We start from the raw sequence: 25,711 nt of genomic DNA on the forward strand, positions 1-25,711 counted from the left end.
GGTTTTCTCCCTCCAGGGACGTGGGAACAGAGATCCAGACAACTCTAATGACCGTTGCTCAGCACTGACCCCTAAATGGAAATGTTCAAAGCACCGCCATCTGGAAAACGATGGCTGTGTCTCACCCCTTTCTCCCGGCACAGATCTCCTAAAACAACTTTGCATAGGTCGTCCCCTCTGCCCCGGAAGCTTTTCTGTTCTGTCTGCCTGGTGGCCTCCTAATTGTCCTGTGGGATCTGGCCTTCTTCCCCTGACTCCAGGACAGGCTACGGCACCCCACACTTACCCACTTGCAAGAGGGACTTTCTAACCAACCTGTGAGCTGAAAGGGGACCACGACAAGATACGTGTCCTCTTTATACCCCTGCCCAGATCACTCAATAAAGCCCTGTAGAATGAATAAATGAATACCATGTGCGGTAATATACACCCTCAGATAACCTACAGACCACGCCACATCCCCACAGCCTGCAGAAGGCTTCTACTAGGCGGTCACCTGCTCTGAGGACTCTTGTCCCACATGAATCCAATATCAGAGCACATAAGGCCAGCCAAGGGCTTGGGATAAACAGTCCTCATTTCAGGCTCAGCAACCTTGGATGGACATCCAAGGTCACCAGCAGCACGGGTACCAGGGGTAGTGGGTGCCACCGTGATCACAGGGATGCACGGAGCCTTGGGACAGAGGTGATCCCAAGATGATTCAAAGAGGTAGACCTTCCTGGCACTTTGGGAGTCGGGCACACGTGGGGGGCCTCCAGGCAGGCCGTGCGTGTCTCCGCTGTCCTCCCTGAGGACGGCTGCCCCAGTACGTACCTTGCGCTTCTTGGCTCGCCCCTCGGCCTGCAGGGTGCGGGTGCAGCGCTGCACGCACTCTGAGAAGCTGAGGTTGCTGTGGTCGGCACTGTAGTCGAGGTCAGCCAGTCGTGCCAGGGATAGGATGTAGTTACAGGCGATCCGCAGGATGGCCAGTTTGGACAGCTTCTGCCCATATGAGTAGCATGGCACCTGGGGAAGGCAAGAAGAAGGCATCAGCGGGGAACGCCAGGAACCTCTGAGCTGAGCGTGTGTCCCACACCCACCGCGGCTGGGCCGGGGTCATGGAGATGGCCTAAGGTGTATCAGGGCCCTCCACCTGATTGTACAGCCTGCTGCTTGCACTCACGTCTCAGCTCACCCTCACACTCAGGAATGTATCTGCATTCCCATTTTATAGAGAAAGATGTGTGTGTGTGTGTGTGTGTGTGTGCGCGTGCGCCACCTGAACTCAGGGCCTTGGCGCTGGCCCTTAACTTCTTGCTCAAGGCTGGCATGCCCAAGAGTCAGCATGAATGGAAGCACCATGAATTCCCGCCCGGATAGAGCTCTGTCCTCCTCCCTCTGAGAAGTCTCTGAGGGAAAAAGCTTTTTTCCTAAGTTTTAATGAATCATTTATTTGTCCATTTATTTATTCATTCAGTAACACTTATTTTATTAGGCACTGGGAATTCAATTATTAAGAACTTGACTTCTGCCTTCAAAGAACTTAAACTGAGCCAGGGGCTGGTGGCTCACGCCTGTAATCCTAGCTACTCAGGAGGCTGAGATCTGATGATTACAGTCCGAAGCCAGCCTGGGCAGAAAAGTCCCTGTGAGACTCTTACCTCCAATTAACCACTCAAAAACTGGAAGTGGAGCTGTGGCTCAAAATACTAGAGCACTAGCGTTGAGCAAAAAAGCTCAGGGACAGCATCCAGGCCCTGAGTTCAAGCCCCATGAATGACAAGGGGAAAAAAAAGAAGAATTTAAAACTCAAGAGTGACCATATAATGTCATAACACAGATGTCCCTGGGGACAGCCAGAGGACAGCGCTGGCACTCATCTGGAAAGAGACACAGATATGGACTGCTTTCTTCCTATACCCTTGAGTTGTCTATATGTCCTGTGGATTTGGAGGCCTACCAGGAAGGACATACAACAGGTGCATAATACATAACAACAGTCCCACCCACACTTGACATTCTTGCCAATGATTCAGCTAGCTACTCCCTAATCGCAAAGGTTTCTGCAGGGGGCGCGGGGGAAGGGGGAGTTGGAGGATAGGAAAGGGAAAAGCAGCACCTCTAATTCCTGTGTATGTGCGCGCACGTGTGCATGTGCACACGCGTGTGCGTGCATGCCAGTAGTGTGACTGGAACTCAGGGCCTGGTGTGCCTAGACACTGGCCCTTAACATTTTTGCTCAGGCTAGCACTCTACCACTTGAGCCAAAGCTCCACTCCTGGCTTTACGGTGATTGACTGGAGATAGGTGTCTCACAGACTTTTCTACCTGGGCTGGCTTTGAACCTCAATCCTCAGGTCTCAGCATTTTAAGTAGCTAGGACAACAGGCATCAGCCACTAATGCCCAGCTCAAAGACGCTACTTTGTGAACCACAGCACACCGTGGCAGCGTGTACTGCATGAATGAAGAGCTAGAAGGCCACTGCACACTTGAATGGATTGAGAAATTACGACATGGAAGTAACTCTTCAAACTCTATCTGGCCAGTACTAAGGAACAGACTTAAGGGTCCTAGGATGCACTCGTCAGCCAAATGGCTAACATGCGTCTACCAACAACCAAGGCTCTATTCCCCCGGCCCATGGTTCTTAGGATCTATGTACACCCATTACCACTGACTCCTCTGTATCCCTTTCGAGAGTGGGGCCCACACAGTGCAGACATGTTAGAATTTGGGGAGCATCCCATACCAGGCACTTTCCAAGGCTAGTGGTTCCCAGTCGGCGATGATCTTGTCACCACGGGGAGCCACAGGATATCTAGGGATGTAGCTAAATATCCTATAACATACAGGATCAAACCATCACAACAAAGAATTCTCTGGACCAAATTCCCAATAGTGTCCAGGAAATTTTTTCTTTAAGTCTCCATTCCAGGTCATTGGGTTAAGCATGAACAAAATAGTCACCTCAGACTGGGACCCTACATCTTATTCACTTTAACCTGTGCTTTGCAAGAAACTTCCCCAGTGTTTCCACATCTGCCCCCCACTTAGGAGGTGGTCTACCCTTAATGGTTCTCTAATGATACCCATCTGTCTTTAAGTCCCCATTAGCAGTCAATGTCCCCATGTGCCAGGGAGAAGATCCATGTATGAATCTGGCCCAGGTCCTGCCCACAGAAAGCCTTGGAAAGGCTGCCGGAGCCAGGCAATGCGTGGGCAAGTGAATAATCTCCCTCCACATTCACCAGGGCAATCTACAATGTGGAAAACAGGGCTTAACATTCTTTTCTCTCTCTGAGGAGCTGGATTCAATTCCTAACTCTAGCTCTGCTTAGCTGTAAGACCTTAGGCCAGCTGCCTTGGTTTCTCCATCACATTGCCAACAGGACTGACTTCAAGGGGTAGCAAGGATTCAGTGAGATGACATTGGCCCGGCACAAAGATTATAGTGGGTATCACAGGGTGAGAAGTAGGAAATGGGGAGCCTGCCTACCCTCTGCCCCCAGAGGCCCTGAGACTAGGAAACCCAGGGAGGGGGGGAGGGAAGACAATAGAGAGAAAGAAAACTCCCCTGGAGCCCCCATCTCCAACCCCACCCTGCCTACAGCTCCAAAGCCATCCAAGAAAAGCTGGCAGAACAATGCGCTTTGCTTGTTCCCAGCCAGAGTCCAGAAAAGCCTGCTTTATCAGCTTGAACAAATAAACAAGATCTGGCAGTCCTGGGGCAGTGAAGGGGCTCCCGGGGCCAGCTCAGTGCCTCTGCCGGCTCCCAGCACGGGAATGCCGCCTGACCGTGGGGGCAGGGAGCTCTAGGGACTGGGCACAGGCAGCTCTGTGACACAACACCGTGGTCACTGGAAGCCCTTGGGAGTTTCCCTCCATCAGATCAGTGCACCTGGGCCCCAGAACAGCTGGGTTTCCAGGAGGAATGGGAACGCAGAAGGGGGGAGGGTCTAAGTGCCACGACTCAAGGTCATCGCCAAACTACAGAGCAACAGGTGAGGCCAAGGCTGACCAAGCCCCGTGCAGGTTTCTGGGCCAGTTTTGTAGCAGCTATATTGCTTTTTGTCCCACTGCTTCTGTTAAGCTTCAATCTAACCAAAATATGTCTAGCATGGTAGCAACTATCTACAAGTGGCATTAGCTCACTTGAAACCTGTCCCCAAATAATGAATGCCACATTTGCACATGAGGGAACAAACAGATGACCCCATGACCACTCAGCTGAGCCCTGGTTAGAGTAACCGACTCATCTCACCTGGCTAGCACCCAAGGAAGGCATGCAACGGGGCACTGCGGCTCCTAGAATCAAAGGTCCAAAAGAGGCCCTTTGGGGATGGTTCCCCTCCTTTCCTCCATACCCAGGGTTGAGCCCTAGTTTCACTTGGCCCCTTCCAAATCCTGATACTTATGCCTTAAGGATGCCACGTGCCCATTCCCCCATCTCCTCGCCACCCCTAAGAGTCCAGCTTGGAAACACCTGCCCTGGCTATCATTGCAAAGGAAAAGTCCAGGACCAGTTCTGGTGCTGGGCAGCAGAGGTTAAGCAGAAAGGGTTGGTCCAAATTCCAGGCCCTTATCGGCCATGTGATTCGGGGCAAATGCCTTGACCTCTCCGAGCCTTGCGTGCTCCTCTGCACTGCCTGTAGACCTCACCAGGCCACAGAGACCACATCGAGCAGCCATGTTTGATTGTACAGCACACATGTCCCACGACTGGGGGGACCAGGCCATCTTTCAGGAAAGCCAGGTGAGGGTGGTATTTCAAAGACACCATCCATACTTGCCTTTTTAGCAGCCCAGTGAGGGTGGAAATGATCGCTCCTATTTGACCCACAGGTGAACAAGAACTCCCTGATGTCCCATCTGGGCGCTTTCCAATTAGCCAGAAGGAACAGCTGGGAGAGCTGCGAGCGCACTGGCGGCTGAAGGCGAAGCTGTGGGCATCTGCAGATGGAGAGCTCTGAGCGGACTATCCCCTGGGGTCCCAAGAGTTGTGTACTATGTTTTTGAGCACCCACTGCAAGACCCACAGCCCACCCACCCACCCACCGAGTGCCTCCAGCGGAGCCCACAGCGAATGCTAGCTCTGGTGAAAGCACACAGACCGAAGGAAGGCGGGTCCCCTGGAGCCCGCTCCTGCTCCTCCAATTGCTCGCCTTCGAGGAAAGTAAAACACCTGCCTCGTGTTCAGCCTGTGAGGACTTCTCAACTTCAGAGGAGCAGATTCGGGTGTTTTCACAAAGTCTCCTGTGCCTCCAAAACATTTCAGATCCTCCCTGAGCTCCAGCAAGCAGGAAGAGCATTGGCCTGGCAGCCTCCCGAGGGCCTGGCTGTGTGCCTGGCCATACTTGTGTCTGCAGGCAGAATCACCTCACAGGACCTCACTTTCCTCACCCATAAAATGAGCTTCAGGGGAGCTGCTGCCCGGAATGGGACTGCAGTGGGCAGATGTGGGAAAGCACCATCTGGAAGCAAAGTCAAGAACCCACTAGAGCATGGAGGCAAAGCCTGGAAGCCTCGGCCCTCTGGATTCTGTGTCGCTCCCATGGCAGCCCTTCAGAGTCAGCCCAAGATGCCCTTCCTCCTGGGAGCCCACCGGGATCCCTCAACCCACCGAGCTCCAAAAGCCCCGTGTCTACCGCACGCAGCCAAGCACCAGATTCCTTCCACCGGAAGCCATTCTCCCAGGGTCCCGTGAGTGTCCGTGACGGCAGGGTTCCTGGGGCGAAGCCACCCACCCTCCCCAGAGCTGCTCCAGGGCCTGGCCAAGGTCTAGTTAAGTAGTTCCTTTAAAATTCCAATCTCCTACAGGGCAATGAATTCACAGACCCAGAAAGTAACCTGGATCTTAGTGATTAAGAGCTATGGCCCCAGGACTGATCCTGGCCCCGCAGAGACCTTGAGGAAATCTGTGTACTTTCTTCATGAGCATCCTTGACTGTCAAATAGGAAATCTGCCCTTCAGAGTGACAACGGGCCCTGCAAAGGTACCCACACAATGGGGTTCAATAAGCGGCTTCCCTGGAGACTGTCACCCTCACCTGTGTGGACCCCAGATGCAAGCAGGCCTACCTCCTATGACCTGAGGGAGTACACCACGCTATGTGGGTACCCCAGGTGCTCTTTCCCCCTGCGGGATTTGAGAATAAGGGTAATTCGGGCGGGGGTCCCCATTCCCATGCCCCTTCCGAAGCACCCCAGACAGGACCCGCTGGGAGACTCCAGGAGTAAACGAAGCCCCATTTGTTTGGTGCCTCTTTGTGGGGAGAGGCAGCTGCTGAGAGGGTCCTCCCCCCGCCCTCCCCCCCCCACTGGCTGCCATTGCTCCCCACCCCACCCCCATCAACACTGAGGGGTGTGGAAAGAGGAAGGAAATCCACCCTTAAACCAGATACCCCATGGTCCTGCGAGGAGGCCGAGGCCCAGGACTCAGGCTCTCTCCTCCTCCAGCCAGTGAGGCTGGCCTTTCCCCTCCCACCTGGCAGGGAGCAGCCTTGAGCACATGGGCCAGGCCCAGCTGCGCACACATGGCCTTCACATGAGGCTCGGGGAGACTTGGGTGCAGCTGGGCTGATGGCATGTGCTGAGGCCTGACCATCTGCTCCGCACCCCCCCACCCCCAAACCAGAGGGCCTCTCCTCCACCTGCACCTCACCCACACAGCCACCCTCCCCGCGTCTTCCCTCGCTTGCGTGGACAGCTCCCGGGCCTAGACAGGCCGGGCACTGGAGGGCCTCACTAGCTCTGATTCGGTCCGGGCTTCACAGTGATGACCGCACACAGACCTGCAGGCTGAGTCAGTGCCACTGAGGCACAGCCACGCGGGAGTCTGGGAAATGACACGCCAAAGCTGCGTGAGGAAGGAGACGCTGGAGCTTCCTGCCGTGGCAAAAAGGCCACACAACCCTGGCCAACTCGAAGAGTATTCTGGACCCTGGTGTCAGGAGGATGTGGCGGGGGGGGGGGGGGGTGGCGAGAGCCACCCCAGTTTCACTAAGTGAATGAGTCAGTACTCAAAACGTGCTAGGCATAGTGCCCGGGAAACAGCATTTCCCCATGATTGTTATTAAAATGATTAGAGAATGTTTACTGTTCTTCCTGTCAAGGAGCCCCGACCCCGTAGGTACTTGAAAGGGGTGACACCTGATCAAGGTGCACTGTACTCATACACTGACACGTTGAATTGACATTCCTTCACACAATTTACTTCAATTTATATACATATTCAAGAAATTTTCTTAAAAAGCAACCCCCTACTCTCTCCTCCGGACTTGATTTGCTCTTTGTGGGAAACGGTGTGCCTGAGATACTCTCAGCACCATTCTATCTCATTTAGCAATGGAGGCCCAAAGAAGAAGGTGACTTGCCTGCAGCCACACAGAAAGCCTACCATGAGCTGGGTGTGTTGGGGGGGTGCTTGCCTCTAGCTCCAGCTACTCAGGAGGTCAAGGTAGGAGGATGTGTATGCGGCTAGTTAGTGTAGCAAGAGATACTCCCCGATAAAGCGAAAAGCAAAAGAACAGGGGGAGCACAGTTCAAGTGGTAGAAAGGCTCTGAGAGTTCAATTCCCATTACTGAAAAAGAAAGAAAAAAAAAGCAAGTCTGTCAGAAACCGGACTCAAATTCCCAGGCTAGTGCTCCTTTCATGCTAGGAAGCAGTTCAGAAAAACAAAAATCTAGACTGGACAAGATGAGAGTCACAATCCCACAGCCAAGCTCAGGGCCACGTCCGCCAAGACCCCATCTCAGGCAGAGCCTCCCACCTTTCCTCCTTCCAGAGGGTCGAAGCCTACAGCCAGGGCCTCTGCCCATCTGGATTGGGGCAGCGTGGTGGGGTGTACTTCCTAAGTGAGGGAATGAGGCACCGGATGAAGAAAGAGTGCATCTGAACACAGGCTTTTGTCCACCGGATGTTGGTGGGGACTGTGGGTCTGCAGCATACGATGTGGCCTGGAGCTCTGTGACAAGAAGTTCCCTGGAAAAACTGCTGTCCTTCTCAGACAAAAAGTAGGTCTCCACCGCAAACTAGGAGCTTCTTTTAGGGAAGGGACAGAACAGCTGGAGCAAGGAAGAAAGGAACAGGGGCAGGCACGTCATCACATGTCACCAACATGCACACAGATGTGCATGACTATGTGTGTACGTGACATGTACCCTCTTCTGAGAGGGAGCCTGGGCTTGCCTTCTGTCTAGACACATTGAACTTGACTCTTTGATATGGAACTTCCCCACGGAAGGGTGGAAATGAAAGACCAGGATTAACAGTCCCATCGCAGAGAGTGGCCAAGAGCACCACCCAGCCCCGATTGTTAGCAAGCATCAAGGGGTGGGGAGGAAGGAGGCCCCGAGGCTGACACACATGGCATGTGCCAGGGAGGCGTCCCAGAAACCACCGCCACCTTCCCCTAACCCACTAGATCTTGGGCATGTCTTCCTTCTCCAGGCCCTAATTTTCCATTCCATAACATGCGTGAGTCCGATCCTGACAGCGACACTGTTGAAATGAAACAAGGTGGACTCCATTGTGGAAAGATAGGAAGGCTGTGGAACACTGCGACGGCATGAACGGTGGCTCCCACACAGCAATGAAAGAGGCAGCCAGAGGCTCAGAAGGGGTGCTGAGTTCGAGGCTATTCCTCCCCAGCGATTTTACTCTGGGCATGTGACCTCTCCAATCCAGTGGGAGGCTTTCCCAGTTGCAAGGTGATGATGGGTGGACGGGCATCTTCCTGCCCGCTGCCTTCCTTCCATCCTGGGGACTGGACTGTGGGATGCCCTGTGAGTGCTGGCCCCCTACCCAGACAGGCAGCCCACCGTGGAAATGAACACTCTACTAAGCCCACTACTCAAGGTCCCCGACTGTTGGCAATGGCCCAGTCTGGCCTGTGGCAGCTACTTGATCCCCACCTCATTGACCAAAACATCTTCCCCAAACTCAAGCAAGGCGCCTGGGCTCAAAAGCCATAGGGTTCAGTTTCCTGCCCACAAATGGATGAAGGTACTATTGCCCCCCCCCACCCACCCATAGAAGGAGGAGGGAACTATATAATCCAAAAGGATCATGCTTTCTGAAATGTTTTGTAGTTGGCTAAAGCCCAGAGAGGTTGAGTAACTTTCCTGGGGACAAACAGCTCATCAGAGGCAGAGCAAGCACCAAAAACAAACAAACAAAAAACCAAGAGAAACACCTCATCCGTCAAAACTAGTTCTATCCACCACCCACTCTTGCCATGATCTGGAGACAGGGCCCTTACCAGCCCCTTCTAGATCTTCTCTCTAAGAAAAAGAGGCCTAGTGTCAGGACAGCTCCGATCTTGTCTAAAGTGGAAATGTTAAGGGTCCTCCATCATGGCAATCTGACTGTTCCTTTCACCTTTCCAGAGGAGGCACTGTCTGGTGAGGCCAGCCAGCTTCCAACTGACCCTATACTGAGGCTCAGAAGTAGGCTCCGTTATGTAACTGTACCCCCTCTGTACATCACCTTGTCAATAAAATTAAAATAAAAAAAAAAGCAGTAGGCTCTGAAGACCCCCCAGAAAAGCTCTTCCCACAGACACACAAGAGTCACCTCTTTCGCAGAGGTGCCGACCTCCGGGGAGAGGAAGGGCAGTGGCGGGCGAGGTCTCCGGGGGAGGTTCCCACGGGCCGGTTCCCGAAGCCGCCCCTAGGGAGGAGCGCGGGCTGGGAGCCCGGTGCTCGAGGACGCCGGGAGAGAGGCGGCGGCGCAAAGTCTAGGAGCAAGCTGGAGGTACAAGAGAATCCGGGGGCTGAAGAGGAGCTAACAGACTCCCCAGCCCACACTCTGGGAACCCAGGACCGCGACTCCGCAGGGTTCTGGGCCTGGGGACCACCACTACATTAGGCGCCGATCCCCCTAATCATGCCAGATACCCAGAGCTCCCCTCCCTGTTCTCTAAGCGCGCGCGCCCAGGCGAAGATGCGGGCTGAAGGCAGACGCGAGGACGAGTTTGCCCGGGCCAGCGATCTCCAGGAGGCACCCCACTCTCCAAACTTTAAGATCCCTACTACCAACGCCGATCGCCCAAGCCCGCGTGGGTCTCGGAGTGGGCCGGGTGCTCCGTGAGCTCCTCGGCCGCTGGCCTGTGCCCGTGCGCACGGACCCCTCGCCCCCCCCACTCGTGCGCCCCGCGCGAGCGCGCGGCGGAGCGTGGGTACCTGCTTCCTGAGGGCCTCGAAGGCGGCACTGATGGTGTGCACCCGCGTCCGCTCCCTGGCGTTCGCCAGGAGCCTCCGGGTCTGCTGCAGGGCTTTGATCTCCGAGGAGGCGGCGGTGGCTTCGCCTGGCCGTTTCCTAGGCGACGCAGAAGAATCCGGGTGGTTATTGTAAATGACGTGTGAAATTGGGGAGTAGGAACTTTCCCCCGGGCGCGTGGGGGGCGCGGGGCGCACGGAGGATTCCGGGGGTGCCGGGGGTGCGGAAGGCGCAGACTGCACGGGGCGCGCGGGTGGTGCGCACAGCAAGATGCGGGGACGCGGGCCGGGATCTCGGAAAGGCTGAGCCTCGGGACCTCCGGGTGCGGAGCCCTGCGGCGCCGGAGGCGGCGGCGGCGGCGTGGGGAGCCCGGGTCCCACGGTGCCCAGGGCAACACCGTGCTTCCGCGCGTCCGAGCCCTCGGGCACTCGGGCGCCCCGGCGCTCCCCGGGAGTCTCTGCGCCCCCACCTGGAAGAGCGGCGGGCGCCACCGGGGCCGGCAGGGCGGCCAGGATCGGGACGGGCTGCAGCCGCGGAGTCCTAGCCCGGAGCCCGTCGGTGGCGGTGGCGCCGGGCTCGGGGGTTTCCAAGTCCAATCGGAAAGTTTTATAACCGTTCGCGCGCCGCGCCGGCTCCTTGCCTTTTCGCTTGAGTTTTTTGAGGCCGTTCAGCTCTTTCACGCACACGGTCTTCCACGGCCCGTCCTCGAGCACGGGGATGTGCTTCATGGCGCGCGCGGGGCGGCGCGCGAGGCCGGGGCGTGAGGCGCCCGCTCTGCACGCCGCGCGCCGGCTCTGCCCGGGCGGCCACCGCGCTCAGCGCCGCCGAGTCTCCCCCCCCCCCCCGCCTCCTCCTCCCCCCCTCCTCCTCCTCCCTCCTCCCCTCCCTCCCTCTCTCTCTCTCCCCCTCGCCCCGAGCAGCTGCGCCGCCGGCTCCACGCCGCCGCCGGCTTGTCCGTTCCCGGAGCGCTCAGAGTGTCATCTGAAGTCGCTGCAGACTTGCCAACATTTCTGCAGAGCGCCCGCTGCGCTCCATCTGTGTTTGTTTAGCCTCAGTTTACACAGAAGCCCGGTTCGCGAGATCAGTCAGCGCCGCCGCCCCGAGACCCGGCAGCTCCCGCCGCCGCCGCCTCGCCAGCCCGGCTGCCCGAGCCGCGAGCGCCTTTAAAGAAACAGGAAGCATTTTTCAAAACAGCTGGGCTGCGGGGCCGCCTCCTTTGTCCGAGTGCCCCCCACCCGCACCCCTGCCAGAGCCTGCCCGCCCTCCGCCCGCCCTCCGCCCCTGCCCACGGTGGGGGAGCGCCCCATCCTCGCGCGCGCGCCCCATCCTCGCGCGCAATTGTCCAGAGCACATGGCGTGGCGGATGCTTCCCCAAGGCACAGCGGAACCTTCACCGCCCCGAACCACGCGGGCCTCTCCCCAGCCCACTTCTTCGTGTCTACCACCCAAGGGAGAAGTTCCGGAACAACAGCTTGGGGGCGGGGGCGGGGGTGAGGAGCCCGTTAAGAGAAGAGACCCCCGAATCGCCATCCATCATCCCCCTCGCCCCAAAGCCACTGCCTCCGTGTCCCACGTGCCAGGGCAGAGGAGGGCGTGGAGCATTGGGAAACTGGGCCCCCAAAGCCTGCTTGATTTCCCGAAGTGATGCGGGGAATCCGAGGCAGAGGAGGATGGGAGCTGCGGCATCAGGAGGCCTCGCATCTGTGGGAATCTGAAGTCATCTCACCCCAGGCGCCCTGCGAAGCCCAGATTTACTCATCTGTGAAATGAGAAAGTCAGAACATCCACGCCTGTCACCGCGATGCGGTGAGGACTTAAAGCACCAGGTGCCAGCTCAACAGGAGTTGGGCTGATTGTTGTTCACGACTAAGGCTGAAGAGCTCCTCCAAGCAGATTTCCCTAAGTTCAAACCCCAGCTCTACCATTTATGGAGTGAACCTGGGATAGCCCTTTAACCTCTCTGGGCCTCTCTCTCCTCGTTGGAAAGTCAAGAGTCATAATTGTACTCCCTCCTTGAAGTGGTCTCAAGGACTGATTGAGCACATATGCCACCATGGTCTGGAGGCGGGGCTTAATAATAGAGCAGCCCTAGCAACACTTGGCAAGTGCCCTCTGTTACCAGAAGGGACAGAAAACAGCACCCCAAACTCCCTGTCCCCTGCCCTAGGAGACTGGAGATTCTGGAAAGGTCAAACCAGGAGACCCTTTATCCATCGTCCCTATCCTCTAAGAACCAGTCCTCTTCTCACAGATCCCCTTTTCATGGTACCTCCTGGAACTGGGTGTACATTAAGAGCCCAAAAGATAGGTTTGGTTTAAGATGGATCCTTAACCTTGGCCTTAAGCTCTGAAGAGAAGGCAAGTGTTGGCAGGCAGACCTAAGAGCCCTCTCTCTTCCAGCAGAAAATACCTGGGGGTAGGATGGGAGGAGGCAGGTGACACTCCATCCCACAGGGGCTGGTTTGCTGTTGAGGAGGATGTTCTTGTTCTGCTAACTTTTCAGGGTAGCTGGGACAGTTAAAGAGAGAGAGAGAGAGAGAGAGAGAGAGAGAGAGAGAGAGAGAGAGAGAGAGAGAGAGAGACCCCGAATGTGCATGGACTTTGACATGGGCTTTCAATGCACACCAAAGCATGCAAGTTTTGAACCATTGTGACTGCAGAAGCCAGTATCATAAAGTATGGGCTCTCTGAAGCACCCCCTTCCTGGGACGCTCACATCTTCCTGCACCTCCTGTCTGTCCACAAGACCAAAAAGTGTGTCCAGAGAGGGAGAAGTCCTCGTTCTCCTGCGGTCTCCTTACTCAGCCTGCAATCCCCAGAGCCTTTCCCCCCAGGCCTCCAACATCTCCGCTCTGCGGAGCATGCTCTTTCTCATGCTCTCTCTCTCTCTCTCTCTCTCTCTCTCTCTCTCTCTCTCTCTCTCTCTCTCCTCTCTCTCTGTGTGTGTGTGTGTGTGTGTTTTACTGGAACTGGACCTTAGACTCAGCCTAGGCACTGTCCCTTAGCTTTTTTGCTCAAACCTGATGCTCTACCACTTAAGTCAGAGCTCCACTTCTGGCTTTTTGGTGGTTAATTGGAAATTCTCTCAGGGACTTTTCTGCCCTGGGTGGCTTCAAACCAGCCAGAAATGTGAGATCTGAGGATCTCAGACTCCTGAGGATTGCAGGCCTGAGCCACTTGGCAGCTGGCCTTTTTCTTATGTTTTCATGAGCTGCTCCATTGCTCCCTCCTGTCCTAAGCCTTTGCTTGTTGTTGCTGGCTTCTGCACATGCTTGCTCACAGGTTCTGCATATCTTTTTTTTTCTTTGCCAGTCCTGGGGCTTGAACTCAGGGCCTGAGCACTGTCCCTGGCTTCTTTTTGCTCAAGGCTAGCACTCTACCACTTTAGCCACAGCGCCACTTCTGGCATTTTCTATATATGTATTGCTGAGGAATTGAACCCAGGGCTTCATGTATACAAGGCAAGCACTCTACCACTAGGCCATATCCCCAGCCCCTTTGCTCACAGGTTCTGATGCACCTTGCCCTCCACTGCAGACCTCATAGCCTTAGCTCTGACTCACCCTCTTTGCTCCAGCAGAGGGTGGGAGGATATAGGTAGCAGGGAGACCTTTTGTGAGCTCATGAAATGAAGGCTCTTTCTTTCCTCCCCCACCCCCGTCCGCATTGATGCCTAAGAAGTCTTGGCTGAAGGACCACCAACACTCTTGTCCTTTACATTCTTCTGTCTAAGGACCTAAATCCCAAGCAAAGGACAAGACCCAAGCTTGTCCATTTGTTTATCTAGCTAGTCAGTGACAAAGATGGGGGTTGAATCGCATACCCCTTTCTAGAGCTACTGAGTTCTCTCTGAACCTCAGTCTTCCCCTTGCAAGGTGGAAGTAAGGATAGCATGCTTTATAGGGCTAGTGTGAGGATTAACTGAGGCTGAGCATACAGTACCTAAAACAATGTTCAAAGTCAAGTCAACAGTGGCCTGGGATGGCCTGGGTGAGGGAAGCCTTTCAGGCCCTCTTACATCCCAGTACCTATCCCCAAATTAGGAGTGCAGACTGGGGTGCTCATAGGTACTTGGGGTCTGTGAGACTAGTCTACAGGACTGAATATGGTTCCTTAAAAGACCAGGATATGTTCGGGAAAAGCATGGCTTGGTTGAATACGGAGGGCTCCTCTGAGGCTGATCCTAAGCCCTTTCCTAGCTCTTCCCAAATAGAGGATAAATAAGGCCATTGTCATCCCAGGGGGTAGAGGGGAACAGAATGGCTCGGAATGGCCAGTCATCCTTGCTGGGTGGCAGTAAAGTGCTAGATGGACCCCTCTCCGACACCTTGCTTGTCGATTCAGGCAGGGCTCTGGAGTGGACGACAGGAGAGGCCTTAGGAGAGATCTCTATGCTTACTTACCTGCTATGTGACCTTTACCTGTCTGAGCCTCTGATGGTTATCTGAGCATTTTGACATTATTGGTGATGGGCACTGTGGGTAAGGAAAAAGACAAATGTACATAGCCCAGCTTAGGAGAAGGGGGCTGGTACTGCCACGCTCACTTTCCAGGTCACATACCTTCAAGGTCCAAGCCAGCTAGCTGTCCACACCTCTGAAGTCACACCTGCCCTCCTCATAGGGCTGGAAATTCCTCTCGGCTTCCTTGAGGATAGAGACCCACTGGGAGCGCCCCCTGGTGGTAACTCATTCTGGGGAACTGCACACCACACTGCCTTGTCTCCCCACAGGAATTTCTTTCTGGTTTTGGACTGAACTCGCCCTATAATGACAGCAATAGGTATTTCATGAATTCATAAAGTTGCCAGGGTAAAACGTCTCCAAGTGGCCTCACTTGTTGATTTAGATGAGACCATGCAGAAACCCAAGAAAGCCTATTCGTTTCATTGACACCATCCCCTCACTGAGTTAACTTTTTGTATCCAGGAAAAACATAATTGTGCCACTGGAATGTTCCATAGCTCCTGTATAGCTGGTCCATGGAACAGGAGGGAAGCTAAAAAAGACAGGAAAAGCAAGAACTTAGAGCTTACATCACTGGATACCATGTTAGAAAACCAGGTAACAATAATTACTACCAGGGATAAGACGTAGCTTGGGAAGCACACTTGATTAGCATATCCAAAGCCCTGGCTTTGACCTTTAGCCTCATCAAAAAAATGAAAACTAAGAAATAAGACTAATCTAGGGTCTTTATAAGTCTAGTTCTACTTCATCTGGGCATGGTGGTGTGCACCTGCAAGCTCAGCACTTGGGTAGCTACGGCAGGAGGATCACAAGTTTCAGCCCGAAATATACAGCAAGTTCCATAATGAGACTTGGCTCTACCGTGATGCCCCATCTCAACGAAGGAAAATAAAGAATTACTGCTGCACAGGGAGCTCTCAATACAAGCTCAATCCCACTCACTCTTCAGTGGGGCAAACCCATTCTACAGACAAGAGCACTAAGACTCCTAGAGAAAGAAACTTGCCATTATATAGAAAATAACAGAAATGGGATGTGAACCCAGACCAACTGACTCAAAAACCCAAGACTCTTCAGAGCCCAGAGACTGGCACACAGAGGCGAGTGTGTGGCCACCTGGGGGGCCTCTGTGGCTGCCTCCTTACGTGTGTTGCCAGCCTGGTTCACTGGCCTCCCTTAGGCCAGCCCGATGTCCTTCTGCCTCCTTCTAGGTCAGGGGCAGATGGAAGGTGCACTCCATCGGAAATGAGAGTCTCAGGCTGCAGACTAGATCTTGGTATCAGCACTGGTAGGATCTGCCTGGCAGTTCCTTGGTCCTCTCCTACCACCCGTGTGGCCAGAACAGCTCTGCTGAATGGCATCTCGTGATTGACCAGACGAGATGGAGCCTTGGATTCTGGCTATACAACGCTCTGCAGTCTTGAATCTGGACTATCCTTTGCTCGGTGTTGAGGTTGTTCTAAAGTGACAGAGATGAAGTGTGAGACTTAGATCACCGAGAGGAAATCCTACAGGTGGAATCAGCTCAGTCAGGAGAGTTGTGCTTACTGAGGCCCCACATTGGACCAGCCAAGGCAGAGAGGAGAAAGGAATGTGGTCAGCTCTGGGCCTAAACCTCTTCCCTGAGTCCCCGCACAGTCAGCACTGCCCACCATGAAGCAGAGGACCTTGAGTCCTGCATGGAGACATCTGGGCTGGAAGCTCACCCAAGTGGCCATGTCCCTGGGGCCGAGACAGAAGTTGAATAAGAGAGAGAAAGAGACCTTCAGTGGTCCTCTGAGCCCTGTCTCTGCCCTTAATGGAGCAGATTCCTGGGCAGTGAACAGCCCAGGGACTGAGTCATGGGGAAAGAAGGGTAAAAAATCAGGAGAGTGGTAAAGAAGCAACAGGAAGAGCCTGGCCTGACAGATTTCCACAGTATTGGCCAGATGTCATTTCATTTCTTGGCTCAGAATTTCCCTGTGGCTTCCTCTTTATTTCAGAGGTTTAGAACTTCCATAAATTCCTTCCCCTCTCACACAGATGAAGAAATGAGGCAAGACATCCCAGCTCGCCCATGTTCTCTTTAGCTAATGGAGCCTTATGGAAGTGGCACTCTGCTTTATGTGACTGGTTGCTCAGCTTCCTGCCAGTTGGATCCCTTAGTGGTTGTGTGAAATCCTGGGAATTCTGCTGGAGAGTCGGGCCACGTGGAGGTCAGCCATGCCTCCAAGAACTTCTCCAGGTCTGATAAACACACAGGAGACCCTGGGGTCAAATCAAGTCATTCATACATTGGACAGAGCTTGAGCCAGATGCTACAATAGGGCATCAGGAGCTTGTGCGCTAGGATGGACAGATCCCCACCTGCACATTTCAATACTCCTTCCAGAATGCCTGCCGAGGCTGCAAGTACAGTGAGTAGAACAAATCCCCTGTCCTCGTGGAGCAGGAATTGCAGTGAGAAGAAACACATGCCTACCTCAAGGAGGGCCACGTGTGACCCAGTGAAAAGTGATAGAGAGGGAAGTAGAGTTTGGCTAAACAGCTCTATGATGCTTCTTAGAAGAAGGTATGATTGAACCAGGCTAGAAGAAGGTGGGATTTCCCCAGCCAGACCAAACCCCATGACTTGCTCCCTTCTCTTCTTCAAATCCTTGCTGTGTGTCATCACCCCTTTACAACTATCAGCCCTCGTCAGCTGTAACCTCCTATGGTTCATGCTTTACCTGCAGTCACCTGCATGGTTTCACCTCAGAGGGCTGAGATCTGAAGATTGGGGTTTGAAGCCTGGGCAGAAAGGTCCATAGGACTCATATCTAATTAACCACCAAAAAGCAGGAAGCAGAGCTGTGGCTTAAGTGGTAGAGCCCCAGCCTTGAGCAAAGAAGCTAAGGGATAGCACCCAGGCCAAGAATTTGAGCACCAATATACACACAAACACACACACACAAACACACATACACACTCACACACTAAGGAGTGAGGGGATGACATCAGCCAGCAAGGAGCTAAGGCAGATGCACCATCAGAAATGCTCTGTTAGGAAGGTTCTCCCCAAGAAAATGACATGCAGATGGCCTAAGCAGCGAAGCCCCTTTCTGATGTGACCCTGACCTCTCCAGTTCTCTTCCTCCCTCTGACAGTATGCTATCCTCCCGATTCCTCACCTGATGAACACAGGTAGACAGGACGGCCTGCAGACTCCTGAAGCTTCTCTGCACCTCCTGGGTGCTCCGTGGAATTCTGTTCTGACAAAATAGAATAACTGTCAGGTGCCAGGGGCTCCTACCTGAAATCCTAGCTACTCAGGAGGCTGAGATCTGAGAATCGCAGTTCAAAGCCAGCCCAGGCAGGAAAGTTCATGAGACTCTCATCTCCAATTAACCACCAAAAATGGAGATGTGGCTCAAGCAATAGAGTACTACTCTTGATCAGAAAAGCTAAGGAATGATACGCAGGTCCTGAGTTCAGGCTCCAATACCAGGACACGCACACACACACGAATTATTTGTTGTGGCCACTTAATGTTGTTCATGGGAATATTGACCACCTTTGTTTGTGTTGATTAGTCATTTCAGTGTTATAGAGCAAAAAACCATAAAGCATAGTTCAGATCCTAAGGTACGAGAGTGTATGTGTTTTCTCCTGGGACAAGGACAGGCATTACCCAAGTCCAAGATGCCCTGGCCTCAAAATGATCTGTGTTTTCTGCAGCTCTGAGTCAGGGATCTGGGAACCCAGTTTCATTCTCTTCCCCTGTCCCCATGTGGCCCCTTCCCACCCCACACCCACCTAGCCCCCACCCTCTCCAAGCCTCAGCTCTTCATCTGTAAGCAGAGAAAAAGGAGGAGGAGGTAGAACCCCTACCTCACCCACCTTTCCCATCCCTAATATATTAAGATTTGTCCTAAGCCTACACAAACCGCAGGCAACAGCTATGGGAACATGGAAGCCCACTCACGAGCAAGCGAGAGGCCCTCCTGCCCCCGCCCCCCTCACAGGCAGGCAAAGTCCCCGGATGGATGGATGGATGGTGCTGTTGGAACCCCAAGGCCAAGGGACAGGCGCTGAGCGCTCAGGCAAGCCGTTCATTAGAGCAGAGCTCATTGTGACCTAGTTGTCAACAGCCTGAAGAGACCAGACTTAAGCCACTGTCCCCTGGGGGCAGTCAATCCCCACAGATGTGCTCTGTGGCTAGATTCGAAACCAGAGTATGATCATGTCTCCTTTTCCATCATCTTTTTCCTTTTTTTTTTTTTTTTTTTAAGGAAAACAACTCTGAGCTCCCCAAGGAGCACATTCCTTTATTATGAAGTCTTCTCGACCCATCTCCCCCCCGTCCCTCAGAAAAGAAAGGAAACAAAAAGGCCTTGGCTAGCTTCTTCCATGCAGAGCTGTCCCCCCCGCTCCCCCAAAAAATCCTATTTTTACAGCTCTCTGAAAAAGTCCCAGCTGATGGCGGCAGCCAGAGAACATGAGGGGGCAGAACGGAGCTGACGCAATGCACATTTATTAGCAGTGAGGAAAATTAATAAGGCAGCCGCATAAGGGCAGCTCCGTCGATTCAGGAAGCCCCAGGGACAGCTGGAGGTCTGGTGGTCTCCAGGCTGCGTCCTCCAGCGCCTCAGTGGGTTGCAACTCTACATCAGCATAGCTGGAGGAAAGCTTGGCCATGGGCTGTATCACCTAGTATTCAAGGACAAGATGCTTTTCATCACGCATGCCCAATCACATTGATGGGTAGGGGCCATCTGAAGCCCTATGCTGAAAGGAACTCTGAGGCTGGATCTGGGTCCCTTGGGGACCAGTGCTGCAATTGATTAGCAATGTCTGCCATGGGGAAAAAAAAAAAAAAAAAAAAACAGAAACTCCTCAGTGCTATTCACATCAGGTGTTTCCCATTCCTGCTCTGGACACAACCCTCCCATTCTATTGATGGGGATGACTGAGTCCCCAAACCTGTTGTTTGTAGGGTTTTTTTTTGTTTTTTGTTTTTGGTTTTTTCCTAGCCTTTTCTGGGATCTGGGTACTGTTGGTAAGTGGCAACGGTTTGGTCTCAGGACAGCTCTGGAAACTTTCCAAGAAGCCCAGAAAACTACTGGTTTGGGTTAATTGTCTGCTTCCTAGAAATAATTGTCAAATCAACCAATGCAGGTGACATGACAAACCCAGGTAAATACCAGGTCAGCCTCCCTAACATGTGACCACGCAGCAGCTTGGTCAAAAAGATCTGTGGGGGCTGGGGATATAGCCTAGTGGCAAGAGTGCCTGCCTCGGATACACGAGGCCCTAGGTTCGATTCCCCAGCACCACATATACAGAAAACGGCCAGAAGTGGCGCTGTGGCTCAAGTGGCAGAGTGCTAGCCTTGAGCGGGAAGAAGCCAGGGACAGTGCTCAGGCCTTGAGTCCAAGGCCCAGGACTGGCCAAAAAAAAAAAAAAAAAAAGATCTGTGGGTGAGGCTAATTAAATATGTTGGGAGCAGGATAATGAAGGACATCAGTGGCTCACACTTGTAATCCTAGCTACTCAGGAGGCTGAGATCTGAGATGATGGCTCAAAGCCAGCCCAGTCAGATAAATCAAACTGACTCACCTTTGATTACTTAGCAAGTGGGAAGTGGAAAAAGCTAAGCAAAAGTGCAAAGCTGGAGTTCATATCAAAGTACCAGCACACACCAAAATACCTGCCTACAAGGTCAATAACACACCTAAGTGGTCAATGGAATTCTTTTTTGGATTTTGTTTACTTGTTTGTTTCGGGTAGTACTAGGATTTGAAATCAAGGCTTTGTACTTGCTACGCAGGTGCTTTACCACTTGAGCCACACCTCCAGCCCAGTGGGATTGTTCTACCAGATGAACCACTGCCCAACGAGCTTGGGTCAAGCTAGGCTAACCACACTGACTGTGACCTCACTCTCCTAGTCTACTTGATTTCTATCTCTTTTCTTGAGCCAGAACTTGATTCCTGCCAGGGATTCTTTCTGGGGTGTGCTCGCTACCTTGGGCAAAGCTTCCTGACCCCACCACCACCTGCAGATATAGTCTGCCACCCAGAGTTTCCCACTCCTATCTACCACAGCTCAAAAGCCAGCCAGGCCATCCCCCTCCCCCATCTTTGTGTGTGTGTGTGTGTGTGTGTGTGTGTGTGTGTGTGTGTGTGTCCTGGGGCTTGAACTCTGGCCTGAGAGCTGTCCCTGAGGTCCTTTGTGCTGAAGGCTAGCACTCTACCACTTGGGCCACAGCACCACTTCTGTTTTTTTTTTCTGTGATTAGTTGGAGATAAGACTCTCAGACTTTCCTGCCTGGGCTGGCTTTGGACTTTTATCCTGAGCTCTCAGCCTCCTGAGTAGCTAGGATCATAGGTGTGAACCACTGACACCCAGCCCATTCCACGATTTCACACTTGGGACATTGAGGCCTGAGAAGAAACGAGGCTCACTTGCCATCCACAGAAGCTAATGGGGGCTTTTGGTGTCCTGACTCCAATCCCAGGCCTGTGCTGGTTGCTCTAGTTAAATTGGTGCTGCCTGATGTCCACCCTAGGTTCCTTCACTTCTCAGAGTGAACACAGAGGGCTGGGAAGGTGGCCTAGTGGTAAAGTGCTCACCTCATATACATGAAGCTCTGGGTTCGATTCCTCAGCACCACATATACAGAAAAAGGCAGAAGTGGCGCTGTGGCTCAAGTGGTAAAGTGCTAGTCTTGAGCAAAAAGAAGCCAGGGACAGTGCTCAGGCCCTGAGTTCAAGTCACAGGAATGGCAAAATAAGTAAACAAACAAAAGCTGGGAATATGGCCTAGTGGCAAAAGGGCTAGCCTCGTATACAGGAAGCCCAGGGTTCAATTCCCCAGCACCACATATATAGAAAATGGCCAGAAGTGGCGCTGTGGCTCAAGTGGCAGAGTGCTAGCCTTGAGCAAAAAGAAGCCAGGGACAGTGCTCAGGCCCTGAGTTCAAGCCCCAGGACTGGCCAAACAACAACAACAACAACAAATAAACAAACAAATAACTAAATAAATAAATAAAAAACAGAGTGAACACAGATAACTTCCTGGAACTGGGCAGTGCTGGCGTGGGGCTCTGGGCAGCAAGGACCTGAAAGCGGTCAAATGACGTAGGGTCTCTCTGAAGTTTCTTAGCACTGACCCCACTGACCCCCTGGGAAGTCCATCCTAGCATTCTAAGTCCACAACACTGCCCATTTTTATTTGTTTTTAGGTTTGTTTGGCTTGGGGGTGGGGGGTCGATGGAAGTCCTAGGGTTTGAACTCAGGGCCTTGAACTTGCTTGCTTGCTCAGCTGAGACTATCACCTAAGCCAGTGACTCCAGCTTGGCTTCTCGTTAGTTACTTTGGAGACTGAGTCTTGTGGATTTTTCTACTTGGGCTGGCCTTAAACTGAAATCCAGGGGATCTCAGCCTCCTGATTCGCCAGGACTGCAGGTGTGAGCCACGAGCTCCCGGCTTCACCTTGAATTGAGCAGATCTATTTCTTTTCTTTTCTTTTTTTTTTTTTTTTTTTTGGCCAGTCCTGGGCCTTGGACTCAGGGCCTGACCACTGTCCCTGGCCTCTTTTTGCTTAAGGCTAGCACTCTGCCACTTGAGCCACAGCGCCACTTCTGGCCGTTTTCTGTATATGTGGTGCTGGGGAATTGAACCCAGGGCTTCATGTATACGAGGCAAGCACTCTTGCCACTAGGCCATATCCCCAGCCCGAGCAGATCTATTTCTGAGGAACTCATAGAAGTAAAAAAAATAGGAGAGCGCTCAGGCTTTGAAGAGGAAAAGCCTGTGTTGAACCCTGGCTCACCGGGGTGAGAGCTGGAAGCTAGCCCAAGCTTCCCATTCTCTCTGGGCCTGTCCCCTTATTTGCCAAGTCATACGTGAGAGATAACTGACCCTCACAGGAGCATGGAGATGGTGGATGGAAGGGGCTTAGCACAGAACTTGGCACATGGTCGCCACCAACCAGATCTTGAACATCTCTCTTTTCCTTTCAACACACATGCATCAGGGCTCCAACCCTATCACCCCTCCTCCAAGAAGCCTTCCCTGAACACCCCAACCTATTTATGCATCTTATCCTGGGAGGGGGAGTGGGGGCTTCTAAGCTAACCTGCCTATGTCTTGTTCTGAGAGCACTGTTTCTCTAGAACGCCCAGGCAGGAGTCCTGGGGGCTGGATGGTGTATCGGCCTCCCCTTCAGAGGTGAGGAACCAGTGGGTACTGAATTAAGTGGCCGCACAAGCTCTCAGAACCCCTCATCCACTCACTGTATCCCCCAGTTGCTCTGATTTTCCAGTCCCTCATCTAGTTTGTTCTTAATGCTTCTGTCTCCACATCTCCAGAGCTCTGTTTGCATGAGAGGGGGGAAATAAAAGTCTGCACGCGTGCGCACACACACACACACACACACACACACACACACACACACACGGAGCCCAGAAAGCATCCAGTTGCTCCCGGGCCGGCTGCCAGCGATTGAGTGACCTGCAGCTCCCTCCCAAAATCACATTCCACTGGCACAGATCTTGCCCCGCCTGACGCCAGCCTCCGAACTCGCCCCCAGAGCAAACATTTCCAGTTGGCAGCTCAGCCTTGTTTTTCTGAGGCCCTAATTCAGTCTCCCTTGTAGAAAACAGAAAACAAAATGCATGGGACCAAAAAAAAAAAAAAAAAAAAAGAAACAAAATAAATGTTAAAAGGAGGGGAGGACAAGGGGGGGGTGTCTTTGCTTCAAGGTCCATGGAAAAATAGAAGCTTTGGGGCGCTGCATAGAATCTTGGAGAAAGCAAACACACAAGGCGCTCGCTCCTCACCCCTCCTCTCCTGCTGGCTTTGAGGCTGAGACCAATTCATTGAGGCTGCTGCTAAAAGCCCGGCTCTGTTCTCATTCATGGCTGCAAGGAGGAGAGAGGAGACCAGGTTGGGGGAGGCCGTGGGTCTGTAAGGAGAGGGTGAAGGGGGATTATAGGACCCGTGTTTGTTCCAATGGGGAAATTAGAGGAAGAAAAATAAACATGGCCAGGAGGGCTTGAAGGCCAGGGCATGCGGCGTCAGGGCGCTGCTGGACGGGGTGGGTGTGTGTGCGAGCGTGTGCACATGCCTGTGGGCGCCCCGCTGGGTTTGCCTTCTCAAAATAAGAGCTGCTCGGTAAAAGATGTCATAACCCAGGGGACAGGCCGGCCAGGGAGGGCCGAGGCTGGCGCCCGGGGCCTGCGCATGGGGTCAGGCAAAGGCCAGGTGTCAGAGCAAGGGACTGTGGCCAGGGCCTGGTTAGTCAAGGTCTAGGGCATGTGGGGACAGGCCACTGAAGGTCAGTCCCAACCCACACTGGATCCCTGGGGGAAAAGATGGCATCGGAGTCAATACTGTATTCATCTCAGCGCTCGGGGGACGGCCGTCCACCCAGGAGGCAGGGTCTGGGAGGTGGCAGGTTGGGGAAGATGCTCGACTGCAGAATGAGGACAGTCCCAGATCTGCTGAGCCACGGAGCAAAGAGCCTCCTACGTGGGAACAGGGTTCTGGGGGGCAGCACGGGGAGGGGCCGGGCTCTGCACGGTGAGAGGCCTGGGGAGCTGTCCATGGCTGTCAGGGCATAGCAGGGACCATCAAGAGCTACTGCAGTGAAAGTCACACTGTACTAGGGAGGAGTCAGCACCCCTCCCCCCTCCCCCCAGGATTCTGTGACAGGACCTGGGTTCAAATCACCTGAGTGGGTGTCATCAACCCTACCTTCCAGCCACTCCTTCTACCTGGGAGATCAGACTCAGTTTGACACTCTGAGGAATTTAACTTCAAATAGCCAGCCCGGTGGGGGTGGCGGGGGTGGGGGGGAATTCCTGTCAAGATCTTTGATCTTCCCTGCCTCCCGGCCCCATCCCTCCAGCGGTACCCCCATCCCTCCAGCTAGGTACCCCCACCCACCCTTTGCCTAGACCCTAGAACTTGCCACTCTTCATCCCTCACAATCTTCAAGGCACATAGTTAAGAAACCTTTCCCAAAGAGATTTTTGGCTTTTGTTCAGGACATTCCTTAACCCAAAGAAATGAGTCTCTAATGGTGGAAATTCAGGCCTGGAAAAAGCCACAGGGAGAGGTTTGAGGAGTAACTGAAAGGCTTTGCGATTAATCCTCAAATCCACTGTATCATTGGGTGGCCTCAACGATTGTTGTTCTGGGTTGGTTTTTCTGTTAAGTCCCTTTGTTCCTTTTATGTATCAGTTCTTGGAATAGTGAGCTGGCTTTCTAAGCATCCTCCAAGTGTCTTTGACCATTAGCACTTTATACTTATGAGATTTTGATTCCTTGTAGGGTTTTTGCTTATTTGTTGTTGCTGCTGTTGCTTGGCTTTTGATGTGCAAAGGATCCCATTTTGTCCAGCAGGAGCACCTTCAAGTTGGCATCAGATTCCTCTTGACATAACCCTCGTGGTGGTTGACAGCGCGCTCTGCTTTCTGGTACAAGATGTTCAGGGTTGGAAATGCGCAATTCTCCATGAAGCCTTTGTTCTCCTCAGCAGGAAAGGAAGCTTAGAGACCACCGTTGGGACGCTTTGTGTGCTCAAAGACAGCTGATTGCCTCTGTCTCCATCTCCTCTCCACCATCTCCAAGAGGGACGAGTCCAGGCCCAAGACATCCAAAGGATACAACAGCTTGTCGGTTCATTAGGTTTCTCTCTAATCCCAGGTGCTCTCAATGCAGGGAGGCCAGCCCTGCCCAACTGAAGCCACCTCCTCCCTTCTCCCCCACTCCCCACAAAGGAGAGCAAAGCCTCCCCCACGCCCCAGGGCTGGCCCAACCATCACCTCTAGGAGCCATCTAGTTCTCTATACCTAGTTCCTCTATCTGCAGAGTTAAGTTTAAAATATTTTCCATTCTCCGGGCACCAGTGGCTCACACCTGTACCAGTGGCTCACACCTGTCATCTAAGCTACTCAGGAAACTGAGATCTGAGGATACCAGTTCGAAGCCAGCCAGGGCAAGAAAGTCCATGAGACTCATATCCAGTTGACCACCAAAAAGCCAGAAGTGGAGATGTGGCTCAAGTAGTAG

The 25,711-nt window shown here is 53.3% G+C and overlaps 1 protein-coding gene across 1 annotated transcript in view; it reads right to left on the reverse strand.

The window, feature by feature from the left end:
• The window catches only part of Atoh8 (atonal bHLH transcription factor 8), a 29,154-nt gene extending 18,110 nt beyond the window's left edge, over positions 1–11,044 (reverse strand). Inside the window, exons 1-2 of the mRNA XM_048352566.1 lie at positions 10,167–11,044; positions 817–1,008 (exon numbers count right to left, since the gene is read on the reverse strand). Of these exons, the coding sequence (XP_048208523.1) occupies positions 817–1,008; positions 10,167–10,931 (957 nt within the window). The 5' untranslated portion in view covers positions 10,932–11,044. The remainder of the gene's footprint in view (positions 1–816; positions 1,009–10,166) is intronic.
• Positions 11,045–25,711: the final 14,667 nt, after the last annotated feature.

This window comes from Perognathus longimembris, chromosome 8 (assembly GCF_023159225.1).
Source record: "Perognathus longimembris pacificus isolate PPM17 chromosome 8, ASM2315922v1, whole genome shotgun sequence".
In the NCBI taxonomy this organism is placed as follows: domain Eukaryota; kingdom Metazoa; phylum Chordata; class Mammalia; order Rodentia; family Heteromyidae; genus Perognathus; species Perognathus longimembris.